This window comes from Haliotis rufescens, unplaced genomic scaffold (assembly GCF_023055435.1).
Source record: "Haliotis rufescens isolate VD_foot unplaced genomic scaffold, xgHalRufe1.0.p SCAF_1, whole genome shotgun sequence".
NCBI classification, from domain to species: domain Eukaryota; kingdom Metazoa; phylum Mollusca; class Gastropoda; order Lepetellida; family Haliotidae; genus Haliotis; species Haliotis rufescens.
This window is the reverse complement of record NW_025963779.1, coordinates 39,432,089-39,447,877: the sequence shown is the minus strand read 5'-3', so window position 1 is coordinate 39,447,877 and position 15,789 is coordinate 39,432,089. Positions and strand designations below refer to the sequence as shown.

General features: G+C 41.1%; 1 protein-coding gene across 8 annotated transcripts in view; it reads right to left on the bottom strand.

Moving 5' to 3' along the window:
* Positions 1 to 323: 323 nt before the first annotated feature.
* Positions 324 to 15,789, bottom strand: part of LOC124135759 — a 33,420-nt gene continuing 17,954 nt past the window's right edge. For 7 of the 8 annotated variants that reach the window (XM_046501294.2, XM_046501299.2, XM_046501296.2 and 4 more), the window contains 9 exons: positions 11,318 to 11,448; positions 4,986 to 5,197; positions 4,704 to 4,757; positions 3,654 to 3,792; positions 3,169 to 3,284; positions 2,736 to 2,826; positions 2,103 to 2,489; positions 1,766 to 1,887; positions 324 to 1,221 (listed from right to left, as the gene is read on the bottom strand). In XM_046501294.2, coding sequence (XP_046357250.2) covers positions 1,195 to 1,221; positions 1,766 to 1,887; positions 2,103 to 2,489; positions 2,736 to 2,826; positions 3,169 to 3,284; positions 3,654 to 3,792; positions 4,704 to 4,757; positions 4,986 to 5,197; positions 11,318 to 11,448 — 1,279 coding nt within the window. In that variant the 3' untranslated portion in view covers positions 324 to 1,194. Of the gene's footprint in view, positions 1,222 to 1,765; positions 1,888 to 2,102; positions 2,490 to 2,735; positions 2,827 to 3,168; positions 3,285 to 3,653; positions 3,793 to 4,703; positions 4,758 to 4,985; positions 5,198 to 11,317; positions 11,449 to 14,058; positions 14,233 to 15,789 lie in introns of those variants that run through there. The other variant, XM_046501298.2, reaches the window with a different exon arrangement.

Sequence of the window (15,789 nt, the reverse complement as noted above, 5' to 3'; positions counted from 1 at the left end):
TTGACACAGAAGTAGTGCTAGATGCATGAGACTGTGATTTGTTGAACTGTAATATTACAACAAATGATACTAACTATTCCCAAAATAAGAATGAGAATGCAGATTCTGCACTTAACTCACAAATTACATTGCGAACAACAACTGAACATATATCCTGTCTGACTCGCAAATCTCTAAGTACTACACCTAATAAAGTCCCTTCCTTATTAACTTCCGAAAAGCTTATGATTGTACTGATACAGGGAACAGAGTGAACACTTCCTGTTATGTCTTGATCCAGCATGCATTACTTCATCCAGTCAAAATATAACAAAGAGATTTCATAGATTCTTTTGTTTATTCGAGGCCTATGTAGCACAAGCACACATTCATTCATTTCATTGACGCACACGTGCACAGGATATACATATGTATGCCAGTGTGTTATTTATTTTCAAGACATGCATACGCGTGCATTTTTGCTTCACGTTTTCAGTATCCTGGTTGCACAGGAAAATAGGAATGGTTTGTAATTGGGCCTGTACATGTTACACATTCAAGAGCTGTGACGCGAGAAAGGTAATAGATGTTGCTTCGGTTATAATAGAAAAGAGCCCATGATACTTCTTTCACATGGACAAGAAATGTAAAAGTTTTAAAATGATAATACTAGTTTTATGTATTTATAACTAATGCTAATGAATGAGACAGTAGCATGTATTAGTGTCACTACAACAGAACGTTCTTGTGTGAGATCGCTGTATTGATAAACTGCAATCTGTGAACAACCAGGTATATTTGTCCCCCTTAGCCTGGAACAGGTGAGTATTGTTACAGTGGCAGCTGTACCTGCCGCATAAACAACTTCAGGTAATGGACGTCACGAACAGAACTAGCCACGTTGGTATCCACATCACTCATACATTCATTCTGACAACTCTGCTTCAAGGATGCCGTTTCAGTATAAAATCTAAGCAGTCTAAGTACACGTGTATAATAAATGTCATTCCAACACGAAAGATATTCTATACACTGAATAAATATACAAATTGGTATAAATCTCATATGACGTACACTATATCATGATGTATTTACATAATGGCACATTTGAACACACTAGCAGGCACTCACTGAACACATAATTGTAGATAAATAAATATATGTATATAAATATCTGATTAGACTTCATGGGGCGTAGGTACAGGATTTCCTTGGTTACAATGACGTCATTGGAATCCCGTCCTGAAACAAGAGTAATCAAACTTTTAAAACTGATACACACTAGGCTAAATACGTTACATCGAATTCGCAGATCATGGTATTAACAACAGGGAACTGAAAGTTATGCATAAATTCAGGCTGGTACATTCAATAACCTAGTCCGTCAACTACCCTCTTTACGATAGAACGATTTCATTTACTCCCATAAATACTATTATCCCCTATATATAATACATGTTTATATGTGTATTTTTCTTTCTTTAGTGTATTAAGAGGGCAGTCGTCCCTTGGGCGCGCCAGAAACCTATGATTGTGGGTTCGAATCCCGGTTCGCCTTAATTATATTTCTAGGTTTGTCAGCACCATATCTGTGCTTGTTTGTTTCACCAACGTGGTAAACGTCTAAAACCTGCATCACTTTGGGCTTTCCTCCAATATTAAGCTGACACGCCATGATATAACTGGAATACTGTTCAAAGGGGCGTTAAACCCAACTCGCTCACTCACTAAGAGTATTTGGGCGCCATGAGAGATACAGCAAGTGAGTTTAAAACAGGCAACTCACAGCACTCCGATAGGTCTTCACTCCATCTATCTCGTGCAGAACGGGCAAGTCTTGATGGCCGATCTCGTCTTCAAACATCGCGTTACTGTAGGAGAACTCTTCAGAACCTCTCCCGGGACTAACTGCAAGTACAAGGATATAGATCCAGTTGAAATAGGGCTGACGTCAAGAATGGGCATAAAAAATTGTACACATTTTAGAACATCGAAAAGAATTTTCTGCCTAATGAATAAACGTTTAAAACCAATAGGCTAACGTGTATAGCACTATGACGAATACATATATATATAATGTCAAAGAAATGCAGATACTGCTTACAATGACAACTAGTTCTCACCATCTAACAGGCCGGCTGTGTCGTCAGTTGTTGAAACATGCTGTTTAGGAGACGGAGGACCTTCGATTTGAACAACTACTTCCTGTTCCACGTGATCACATGACAACGAACTCTCGCTATCCGTGCGCGAGAACGGACCTCGAGCCTGCGAGTGTCCCGCTTGCGTACAATTTGTGTCCATTGCATCATCATTCACATTTAAATGTTCGTGGTTTGTATCAGTGCCATTGTGTGATTCGTGTAGCACTTCCCCGTCGACACTGTCGACACAAGGGTGATTATTGACTTCTACACCTAGTTCACTGTTAGCCGTCCTCAGATGGTTGGAATTTTCTTCGTTTACCTGTGTAAACATGTCGTAAGGGACATAGCCATTGCCCACAAGATCTGAAAAAAGCATATAAGTGCTGCTGTAATTCTGAATTATTTCCGTTATATTATGTGTAGTACGACCTCAGTCTATAGGTTAGGTTCCAACGAAAAACAAAAGAAAAATATGAAACTCTTATCGTTTTAAAAGTCAAAAAAATAAATAAGTGTCCCATTTCAAGTACTAGTTTTGAACAAATTAACTTCAAACAACACTTGAGTTAATCTCCAGCGTGATCATAGCCTTAGTCTCCCCCAACTTACCGTGTTGTTGCTGCTCTGTGCCCCGGCCTGACTCCACCCCCTCCAGACTGGTGTTCTTCTCCAGCTGCTTCTCCATGTCACGTATTCGGTCCTAGGAGAAACACATGCTGTTGAGTGCGAGAAGTCAGCAACACAGCGCTAACAAACTCATAGCTGGGATCATTTGCATCTGGGATGAGCCTACTTGACGCAACTCTGCACAGTGAACCAACTGGACCAGCCGTACCCTACTCCCAAATAACAGGTCTATTACACTAATATTACAATTTCCTTAAATGTAACCCCTTCCTACTACCAAAAGTGTGATGTCTGTACCTAAATGTAGCTAGTGTCGATGTATCAAAACGTACAAATTTGTTGATCAATGAAGGTTACACTATCTGGTGACTATGGTGGTAATTGTCAATATGTGTGCTGTAGGTAGATATCTAACCTCCTGTTTGTCCATCTTGCTCTGCATGTCTTTACACCTCTCCTCCAGCTTGTGCTTGGCGTTCTGCCACACCTCCAGCTCCCGACGCATCTCCCTCCTGCACTCCCTGGCGCGGACTACAACACCATCATAGTCGCACTGGATTACTATACATCTCACAACTGGGAAGGACCTACTTATTATCAGATGGTAGAGTGGTGATCTTCGTCTTTTATGACGATTTGTACTGATTATCTTCTGTATACGGTTTCGGTTGGGAAGTTTAACTTTCATTCAGCAGCTTTTTGTTTTTTAAGCAAAATCTATTAGCTTGTCCATTAGACAATTACAGTCTCCACATAGGTCTTTTTTCAAAGTAATGTAAGACATGAATTGTGTAAAGTATTTTTTTGTGAATATCTGTACAGCTATGCTTAATGAAATTAGTGGGTTTAGCCTCCTAAACAAACTAATTAAGAGTATAGAAATATGTCTGATGTACTTACTATTGCACGTAGATGGTACCCGCCATAACCTAAGTATAACGATGAAAGTAGCAGCCTCAAGGAGAGGCAACTCTTCCTGCTCCACTGTGAACACGACCTCCAGGGCAAACGTCCCGAGTACAATGAGAGCATCTGCTACCTGCAGTGACAAGGTGGTGTTAATATTCCATGTCGTGCTGACAGGCCACCAACACATTCTGCATGAGGAAGAGAGGGTAGCCACACAGGAAATAATGTATTTCTGACCGAGTGCATAATTCCACCAAAAATCAAGTTGAGGACATGGGTCTATGTGCGGAAATACCATGAAAATTGACGGATTTTGTATGTAAACGAGTATAAGCGAGACTGTTAAAAGTCAAGCAAAAGTCCTTTGAACTGACCAATGAAGTTATTTTGCATAAAAAAGGAAACTACTTGGCCTAAAACAAAATATATTATCATTCATAGCTAAAAAGTTGATGATATATTCAAATCTGAAAGAACAAAATCATAATCTTTCCATCTTACAAAACAAGTTTGCGCTCCATATCCTCACTTTGCGAAAGAAGTCCTAAGAACAATTAATTGATTTGAAATGACGAATACAAATCTCAACACAGCCTACAATTATCTTGGTCAGTTCATTCCTTTGAAAGGAAATCGTGGTTTCAAGTGGAGTTACCTCCCTTACCACACAGCTTCTCTACACATCATATTCTCTAGGCATATACAAGCGCGAAAACAAACCCGTGCACCATAAAATAAAATTGCCATGTTTTTTTTAGAATAATTCATGATAATTACATGTACGAACGCTTTGTCATATCTACGTATTGTTTGGACGTTTTGGTGTTGTTAATCGTAACAGCATACAATCACCCTTGGGTCGTACCAACAAACTGGCAACACCAGGGACCGACCACCTTCTGTACGTCCATGAGTAACATCACGCCGGCAAGGTAATCATAGTCGTCTGCTTAACCTGCGAAATCGGCTTTCCGTGAACTGTATGAGGTAATGAATGGTGTTCATAGTTCAAGATTAATGTAATTTGACATGTCCACATACCTGGAAGATCTTCAGGAAGAATGACTTCCCCTTGGCAAGGATTTTTAACATCATCTGAAAGAAACAAAATTAAATCCTCATAAAACAAATAAAAAATAGATCACAAATGACGAGGTGGGACATATATAGACATGACAAACGTTCCGGTGTCTTGCATCATTTCTTGGTAATCTTCAGTACAGATCAGGACTCTAACCTCAGAAACAACACCTAACCTTACATTATTCTCTTCACGCTTTCTTACTGCATGTGTTTGGAATTACTTATTGAACATGGACTTACCTCTACAAGGAACACGGCAGCTATGACAAGACTAATGTAGTGAAAGACTAGATGTGCTGTGTGCATAGGGTCGACCGACACGCCACCCCCTGGGTCTATGGGATTCCCTACGGTGCTGGTGCTGGGGTCGCTGACGTCAATCCGAGACGTGTTGTGTGTGACTCCTCCGTTGATTCCGTCCCCATTACCACCATCGCCAGTATTCTGGGGGACTGAAACACCAAGAGCGCGGTTTGTTAGCCTTACATCTACCTGACTGGACAGGTATTCTCTTGCGTTGTGGTAACCTCCCCACCAGAAGCGGCAACGATCCACCATTAGCCCAGTCAAAATATGATTTGACCCAAAACAAATTGCAACAGAAACAATTTTACCTGCATATAACTTGGATTAACTCACAAAACTACACATCAAAAGTTTACCAAAATCGGAGTAGTGGAACAGTGCCTAATTTGCATAATTTCAAAATGGCCGCCATTCAAACTAATTTTGCAAGGGTTTGCCTGTATCTCGGGATCTAAGACTGGAAGAGAGACTTAATTCTGGTGTCTATAACCATGTTTTGGGGGTCAACGAATTCAATTATAACAGTATTTTAACGGTTGGGTAATGTCTAAGTGCCTAATTTGCATAAATTCAAAATGGTGGCTATTTTGAAACCATCATTTTTTAGTATATCTTCGTAGGTGATGATGGCAGAGATGTAATTCTGGTGTCTACCCCAATGTTTTCAGTGTCAAAGAATTAAATTATAAATAATATTGTAATAGTTGGATCATTTCTTTATGCTTAATTTGCATAGATTCAAAATGGTGGTCATTTTGAACCCATAAAATATACATTAGGATCTGATACTGGCAGAGAACCAATTCTGGTGTCTACACCCATGTTTTCAGTGTCAAAGAATTAAATTATAAATGATATTGTAATAGTTGGATCATTTCTTTATGCTTAATTTGCATAGATTCAAAATGGTGGCCATTTAGAACCCATAAACTATTCATTAGGATCTGATACTGGCAGAGACCTAATTCTGGTGTTTGTACACATGTTTTTTTGTCAAAGACTCCAAGTTTAACAGTATTTATATCATTGGTTCCTTGCATAATGTTTAATTTGTATAAATTTAAACTGACAGCCATTTTGAAACCACCTTTGACTGTAATGTTTCAGTATCTAACACTGGTAGAATCATATTTGTGATCTCTACACCCCATTTACAGGGTCAGACAACACCTTAATGATAGTACTTTAGTAGTGAGGCATTTTGGTACACCTCCTTTCAATTTCTCAGATACTATATCAGCTTACAGCATGTTTTATTCACCAATGTCATCTTCAGTTTCTTCAAGGACTGCGCTGACATTTTTACACACACCTCTACACACTTAACATCCGTTGGTACACTCAACCTATTTGCTCTGCAGGTACACTGCCTGTTGCTACAAGCTGTTTTGCACTTGCACCTTATTACATTCAGGAATTGTTTAGGGGCTGCTTCTTTGTCTGTAAGAACAGGAATGTACTCTCCAGCTTTCTCACACCAACCCCACTCAGTAGGTTTACATCTAATCTCCGTCCCCCGTCCACTGCTGTACTTGCAAGTAGACACGCATACCATACAGCTGCTGTTGAGGTTGGAAGAAGGACTTCTGCTTTCACTTCTGCTTCTGCTTTGTTGTACTACTCCTGAACTTCTGCTTGAATCCAGAAAATCCAACTTTTCATCAGGTTTGCCTTTGTACAAGGGAACGAGTGTGCTTATCTGCCATGGTGCTGTTTCGATTTCCAAAACTCTCAGCTTGCTCCTGAAAGAACTTGTTAGTGTGAATCAGGTTAAGTGCAACTCCCTTTCAAAAAAACGCGAAAGTGCTGTGAGAACAGCTATGTTCCAACATCTTGGCTGCTTCTTTGCACCATAGCAACGTTCGGGTCTAAGGTACAAATTTGTTTCGGGGTGCTCAGAGTGGAAGCAGAGCAGAACAAGGATATCTGTGTCATCTGCGACGACAACCATTGACTTTCTTGTCTTAGCAGTGTCAATGGCAGTCTGCGCAATTAGTAGATATGCATCTACCCCAGCATGGTCTGTGCGACATCCATTAAGAAAGTCCTGCTTCTTTCCATTGAAGCCATAGACCCTGAGAACCGTTGTACCCTTGTTGCTTGGAGCGCTGAGATAACCATCAAATACCACGACTGGCTTACCATAGTGTCTATTCACATAATTGACATACTGCTAACATATCTCATCATATTTTGACCCTCGGCTCCATATGATTCTGTGAAGCAAACTCCTCCATCTAGGACATACTGCACATCTCCAGGCGGTATGGACATTCTTGAGGCATCAGACTCCAAATTGCATCAGTAAGTTGAACCTTTTTTTGCTGGGCGTGGAGTGCACTTATTCTGGAATGGCGCCGGTGCATAACTACATACTTATATTGGAATGTTTCTGATAGGCTGTTTTGACGTGTTCCCAATGTTATAAGTCTCTGAAGGAGCAGCTGGAGATCTATTTGAACCATTTCCCCTTTTGTTTTTACTGCACTACTCTCAGACAAGGTGCCAGCTTGATCCTTCCTCCTGAATGTAAATTCTGCAACACGTTTTCCAAGATCTTTTCTCCCACCTGTCTTGCAGAATCCACATCGGCAGTGTCATCAGCTGTTACACCAATCACAATACTGTGCAGCGTTGGATTCTCATCAAAGGGGTTTCTTGGTGTTAAGACGTTCAGGAGCCCTCTTGCCTCGGACATATCCTTCTTCTGTCTTGCTGTCTTTCTGTCTTCTGTCTTCTTTTTTTGCTCTGGCCCCTCATCATGCTGCTCACTGGTCATGTACTTTACCGATGTGATCTCCTGCATTGCCAAGTTGACCTCAGAACAGGCATAGTTGATAACAGCCATACTAAGGCCACCATTAGTACTTCTCATCAGTACCTGTAAATCTTCAGAGAGCCCCGCCCAGTATCTATCTGACCTTCTACCTACGTGGAAGCCATTTTGGAAGTGCTGATAAATTTCTTTTTGCTATTTCTCAAGGTTTTCCATCTTGCTCAAGCAGATGTGAACAGGTTTAGTTAAGTTTGGATAGCCTGCTGCTGCCAGATACGGTAACATATCTTGCATTGACTTCAGAAGTAGCTTTCAATTACCAATCCGTTCAGCTTTGATGCCTACCATGTCTATATACTGCAGCCACATAATAGCAGTGCTGCTTTCAGTTGTTGCTTAAAGTCTTGCAGCACCTGAGAATCCTGTAAGCTCTCGATCGTAATAGACCCAGCCATCAAGTCATCATCGAGTTTACCAGCAGCTATCGGGATATCTGGCATTAGTGAATAAGTTCACCTGCAACATCTCCAGTTTCACGTGAAGAATCCGAGGTAGTTCCTTCTTGTGCAGCAACCGCTACAGAATCACCTACAGGCATTTGCAGCACGTTCTTCGCCTTACTACTACCTTCTTCGGATTCTTGATCTGCTGTGCCATCTTCTTGATCACTGTCCTGATGAACAATACCATCTGGCATTGACACATTGGATGCCTCAGTGGTAACTTGCACAGAATCCAGATCACTTTCACCCAGTGCTTCTGCTGCAGATGTATCTGTGCTTTCAGTACCTTTCTGGGCTGTTGTAACACACAGAGGTGGAATGCTTAATGCATGAGATACTAGCATAGCATGAAAGGCTCCAACTATAAGTAAGTGTGCACGTACAGCTCTAGAAATCGCTTTACCTCTTAATATGTGCTCGATTGTGTTGCTTGAAAATATATCCCCTCTAGCAATTCTTTCAGACCTGAGTCTACCATAAGATGCTATATGGCACCCACAAAGCTCATTTCTGTGTGAAAGCCACCCATTCTAGGTACAATGTCCTTTATCTCGCTGTTCTTGGAGACTTTTTCTTGAATTATCAGAGCTTTCCAATTACAAGGGTTGATCAAATGTTAGAATTGGTGTGACATTGTACTGCCTGGCGTGTGAAGTAACAAACAGCAGCGTTGAGTACAGACAGGTCATGTCAGCTGGGTCCATGTCAATCATCGGCAGAAATTGTATGGATGATTTCCCTGGATGCTCACCTGTATGCACCACCTGCATCACCTCTGACCAGAGAGGACGAGGTGATTGGAGAGGCAAAGCTATGCTCAACAAGAGATCAACATTTCTTCATGCATCCTCAGCAAGATGATCTTGTAACTTTCCATGTCAATAGTGACTGCAGACCATCACATTCAGGCACAGATTGCTTGATCTCAATGCGACTATGGCCGCCATTTTGAATTTATGCAAATTTGTCATGAAGAAATGATTCAATAATGAAAATATTGTTATAATTACATTCCTTGGCCAAATAACCTTGGTATAGACACCGGAAATAGGTCTCTACCAGACTCAGATCCCGATATATAGTTAAAAAGGGGTTTCAAAATGTCCGCTATTTTGAATTGACATGAGTCAGTAATGTAAATAATGTTATAATCAAATTCCTTGACCCCCCAAACATGGGTGTAGACATCAGAATTAAGTCTCTACCTATCCTAGGTCCCGAGATATAGCCCAAACCAGGCACAATTAGTTTGAATGGCGGCCATTTTAAATATACACAAATTAGGCACTGTTCCACTCCTCCGATTTTGGTAAACTTTTGATATGTTGTTAAGTGAGCAATTCCAAGTTATATGCAGGTAAAATGGTTTCTGTTGCAATTTGTTTTGGGCTGACCCCCTTTTTGTCATATTTTGACTGGACTATACATAGCCTGACTGGTCTACTGTGTGTCATGAACTACTCGCTGAAGTTTGCATTTGGTAATAGCAATTAGTATTAATAACATACTATTACGATAAGAATCTAACAACGTGTTGGCCTTGTTGAAAATATTGAATTACCTGTTATACTCATTCTTATTGTAACTTAACTTAAAGTATGTGTGCGACATTTCTTTGCAATATATACATCCGAATATAGTTCACAACGTAACATCAGGTTATCAAAGGGAAAAAACAAACTTGTGAAGTTGATATACTTGTATAACACGGATACCATCTTCCCGAGGCAAGTGAGTTAACTGACTATAAAAGTCCAGTTTCCACCCATGCCGAACTAGGCTGGTATTATGGAGTTACAATTTGGCTGGGCTAACGAGTCTATGCATAGTCACCGCCAACTCGTTGTCAACAGATATTTTCATAATCTTTTTATGTTTTTAATCAAGGTGCTCACGTGATTTGATGCATTTCGCGATTATCGAGCAGATCGTCCTCACTTGGCGCCGCCATTTTGTTTGAAGCAAATGCGAGTGATACGACAGGTGGAATCTGATTTGGTCCATAGGAGAGGCTTAGAAGGGACATAACTGGTAATAGCCACTCGTGGCGCTACGATCGAGCCCAGGAATTCCAGCCAAGTTCGGCAAGGGTGAAAACTGGACTTTTAAAGTCAGTTAACTCTCTTGCCTCGGGAAGATGCACGGATACAGGCTTCAATTTCTTCACATATTTAACAGGTAAAGGTTGGCATTCCTTGGCACTTCTCGCCACATGGACCAACCTCAACAATCACCCCACAAGACTTTGGTCATTAAACACATTAACGCGAGGCTTGAAGTAAACTTGGCGTTCGCCATAAGACGTTGTAGCAATATATGGTTGCATAGAACATACACTCTCCAAAAACAGTAGCGGATCACGAAAGATGTATGACCTGTAACAAGGTGTAAATCAGCTTGGAAAAATGACTGCCAGTGAGAAGTCCTAAAGCCCCCAACACACCCGAAACATTTTGTATCAGTGAAGATATGGGTGATTGCGTGTGGTGGTATGCTTGAAGGTACGAATGATGGTGTGTGGCAGTATGATTGAAGGTACGGATGAAGGCGTGTGGCGGTATTATTGAAGGTACGGATGATGGCATGTGAGGGTATGAATGAAGGTCTGTAGAATATCATGTTGCGGTATGATTGAAGGTAGGGGTGATGGCATTTGGCGGTATGATTGAAGGTATAAACATGACGTGTGGTGGTATGATTGAAGGTATGTGTGATGGCATTTGGCGGTTTGGTTGAAGGTATAAACATGACGTGTGGTGGTATGATTGAAGGTAGGGGTGATGGTGTGTGGGAGTACAACGAATCGCTAGAGAATCAATGATGGCGTGTGATGGTATCAATGGAAGTACTAACAGTGGATTGCAGAGGTATTCATGATTTTACGAAGCACACAAGTAATTGTATTGGTGGACTGAAAAATGACCGAATAAGGTTACAATGTACATGTATGTCTGCGGGTATGACGGATATTCCTTTTTATGTCTCACCTTGTACAATGTGGAGGTTAATGAGCAGTTCCCCTGAAATAGCAAGGACGGAGACAAGTGTCAGAGTGATGACGCAGCTCTCAATATGGACGCTGTACAATCCCTCCCGGAGCCGAGCCATGCATCCACCCCTGCAATAAATCAGAAAATATTTTGGTTTGATACGAAGATGAATGTACCAAGCAGCTGGACATTAACTCGACATATTTATAATCTAAAAAATATCAAGGCTAAGGTCACCAGAAATGGGTTTCTCATATTGTACCCATTTGTGGAATCGAACGAACGTACGAGGGGATATAAAATATGTTTTAGCCTCACACAGAAAAAGTAAAAGAATTGGATTGTTACTACTTTATTTTTCAACATAGTCCCCTCCCAACTCCACACACTTTTTCCACCTAGTTTACCAGTCACTGATGCCCGATCGGTAGAAGTCAACATTCTGGTCCCCCTAACCAACCCTCCACAGCAGCACTTAGCTCATCGTCATCTTCAAATCTCCGGCCCCGGAGGTGTTTTTTCAGCCTGGGAAAGAGGTGGAAGTCACTAGGGACTAGGTCTGGAGAATAGGGTGGGTGAGGGAGGAGTTCGTAGCCACATTCTTGCACAGCTGTCATTGCAACACGGCTCGTGTGGACTGGTGCGTTGTCCTGGTGAAGCAGAATCCCACGACGGATTTGTCCACGGCGTTTCACCTTGATGGATTGGCGCACCTGCTTCAATAACTTGGCGTTATACTCCCCATTCATTGTGGTGCCATGGGGCAGGTAGTCACTCCTTTGCTGTCCCAGAAGATGGTCATCATAACCTTCTTGGTAGATCTGGTGGCTTTGAACTTCTTTGTCTTTGGAGAAGTGGCGTGTTTCCATTCCATCGACTCCTGTTTGCTCTCCGGATCATAATGATAAACCCAGGTTTCATCACTGGTTACAATCCTAAAATGAAAATCATCTGGGTTGGCGTTGTACCGAGTTAGCAAGGCTCCACTGATGGTGACCCTTGATAGCTTCATGTCATCTGTAAGCATTCTCGGGACCCATCTGGCACACACTTTGGACATTTGCCATGAATTATATTATGTATGGATCCATATGATAGGCCGTTTGATGTTGTTTCTTCTAGCTCATGGAGAGTAATACGGCGGTTTTCCATCACTAGTTTGTGTACAGTGTCAATGTTTTCAGGGCTGGTACTGGTTGATGGCCGCCCGGACCGGGCATCATCTTCTAAGTTCTCTCTGCCACGCTGAAATTCCTTCACCCACCGTTTGATAGTTGCAGACGATGGGGAAGACACTCCATAAACTGCAGTCAATCGCTCTTCCACCTGTGTTGCAGATTGACCCTCTAGGACAAGGAACTTTATCACCGCTCTGTACTCAGATTTGTCCATTTTGCCAATTCACTAGGGGTAGGCCTTTTCCACGAAGTGTTGTGACAAAATAATTGCAGCCAGCAAAATGTTTCTACATAGCATCAGTAGCTAAGACACTCATGTACATCAGGTGTAGCGCATTGTACCATTCGACCAGGAATACTGTGTGAGGCTCAAAACGTTTTGATATCCCTCGTATTAACCACTAGGCTACCATAAACCGCCCCTGGTTATGTTATATACATGTTATATAAAAAAACCTGAAATGTAATATACTTTACATACTTTTAAAACATGTGAAAAAAATTAGAGGAACAATTACGACGTGGGTTGTAGCAACGTCTCGTCTTAGCTAGAGGTCTGAATACTTATTTACCAAAACCAAAAACATTCGGTGCCCCAAATTCTTAAAATCATTTCTTAATTTGTAAAGTGATCTTAAAAGACTGTCGATAGGGGGGAATGAAAAGAAAGAAATGAAAGAAAACAAGTTAATGAATGACAGCGAAAGGGTAGCTTCCTTTTCCTTTCTGACTTCATGATGATAATTGAAGGCACGGCGGCAAGACACTAACTTCTTAAAGTTTTAATTGAAACGACATTTGTGACATTTATTTATCAATGGACTAGTACAAAAATAAGTGTATATGCATTTTATGAAACACTAATACAAGCTAAGATGTCACTGTGTGATCGTAACTGCTTACAGAAATACAGCTTAAGGGGACTGCATACTACGCTTTACTCACAGACCTGCATCACAACACGACATGATTGCAGACTGTGTCGATGCGTTTTCAATGTCACACGTCATCAAATCTACTATATAAGACTCTGCCCTCTCCGGTTCAAGTGGGTTGTAATCAGATGACATCAACTGGCTACACCCTTCTACTTCCCGGTGTTGTGGCCGCCGAGATAAAGTAGGATATAGGAGACGACATGGGTTACATTGTACAACTAAGCTGTAGAATGCAAGAATATACATACTGATTTTAATGTCTGTATCGTATTAATACAAATACACTTTACAGTTCATGCGTAGGTAAGGATGGCCCTGATCTTAGGATCGTAGTTCAAATCCCAGATTAGCCATGAATATGATTCTTGATTACTCAGTACCATACCATGTTCTTTGTAAACGTGTAAGACATAACTTGAAACAAACGTGATAGGACTGCCAATTGACCCGGGCCTCGCCCCTTTAAAATAGATATATTGTTCAAATTGGCGCGCTCATTCACAAACATCTTATCGTGGTGACGTTATCAATATCGTGTTAGTCTGTCAAACACTCTTTCTTTCTAAACCCATCCGGATTGAACCTTCACTATTCGTGCCTCTACACCTGCATATCTACTCACCACATTCTCTGGCTTGCACATCTTTCATATTCACTCATGGCCTTTTAGCCGCCTATCATGGTTACAGTGCTTGTAACATGGGCGTGCACAGCACATGTTTAGTACCAACGCTGTAACTCAACCTCTATGAAACAACTGACAGGCTCAACTTCAACTACTTTCCGGGTAAGGCGTTATCTTTCGGAGAAGGCGTTTTGAGTTTAAGCAGGCAGAAATCTGTATACAATGCGTCTAACGCCGGTTGTGTGTGGATAAGATTAGCACTGCCGAGTCTGGGCCGACTTCAACTGTTAACTCGTGGACAGACGTTTACTATAGCATGCTATGGATATCAAACGACTCACATTCCTAAAGACTGGTTGATAATGCATCTGGAATGTAAAATCCGTTTTGGATACTTAATGAAATATAACATACATAATTAAATAAATGATTCAATGAATATCTAAATTTATATGTAAGTTGAGATCGATATAGATCAGCAAATGGTCAGTGACGAGTGGACTGAATTGGTAATATTCCAGCAATATGTTGATCGCCTGTAAATCACAATACCGTGACTGATATTATGAGCAACGTCCCACGCCGTTAGGGTACCCTGACACACAAACCACCAAGCCACTGAACCTTACCACACGATCCATTCTGTCGCCTCTAACAAGCATAGGCTGCTACTGGGAATGGTTTACAGTTTATCACAATATTTTGCTATGCACAAGACCGTATTGAGATATATTGTATAATTATAAATTTTGAATTCAGCAGCAATCTGATGCATTAAGGTATGAATTGAAGTTCATAAATGGAACAAAACAAGATGCTGGTACAACATGGTGTTTACTCAGTCAATAAATACGCAGCCATCTTGGGGCCCCGGATGCATCCTGCAGTGCAGTGAAGGCATTTGGCAAGAAAATAACATTAAAATCTCGCTATCTGACATCACCCGATATATCGAGCATAAAAAATGATATTCAGATACGTATCTTGGAAAGAATGAATCTCAATTTATCGATATACCGATAATACTGCACACAGTTGGCTGCTAGTTATCTAGTTTAACAAAAAATCCCCACAGCTTGAGTGTGCTAGTTAAAGGATGAAAACACAATAGTGTAGCTCACATGGAAAACTATGTCGTAAACAGTTGACATTGTTTAAAAGAAAGGAAACTTAAAAGCATTTTCCGTCATCATTGATATTCAAATATTTTCTGCATGGATATTAAGAACTAAAAACTAACACTAACATCTAATGATTTAAACAAAGCATAATATCATCAGAAGTAGAATCATCCACGCCAAAGTTCAGCTTCTTCCAGAGTTTACAGAGACAAACGTGCAGATTGAGAGCATGCAATGGCACGATCACCAAAAGATCAAACGTTAAAACATTACAAACAAACGAAACATATGTTGTGAATCCCACAATTAGAAAAACTATACACCAAATTTCATTACATTTTGTACACACCGCCTCCGTGGTCTTGTGGTAGAGCGTCCGCCCGGAGAGCGGAAGGTCCAGGGTTCGATCCCGGGCCGCGTCATACAAAAAGACGTTAAAAGATTGTACTTGTTGTTACCCTGTCTGGCGCTCGGCATTAAGAGGCTAAAACAAGGACTGGTCGGCTCGGAGTCAGTATACTGTGTCTGAGTGGGGTATTCATGTTAAACTGCGGCATGGTATCTCAGTGAGCTAGCACTATAAATCGGCATCAGTCCGGACTAGTAC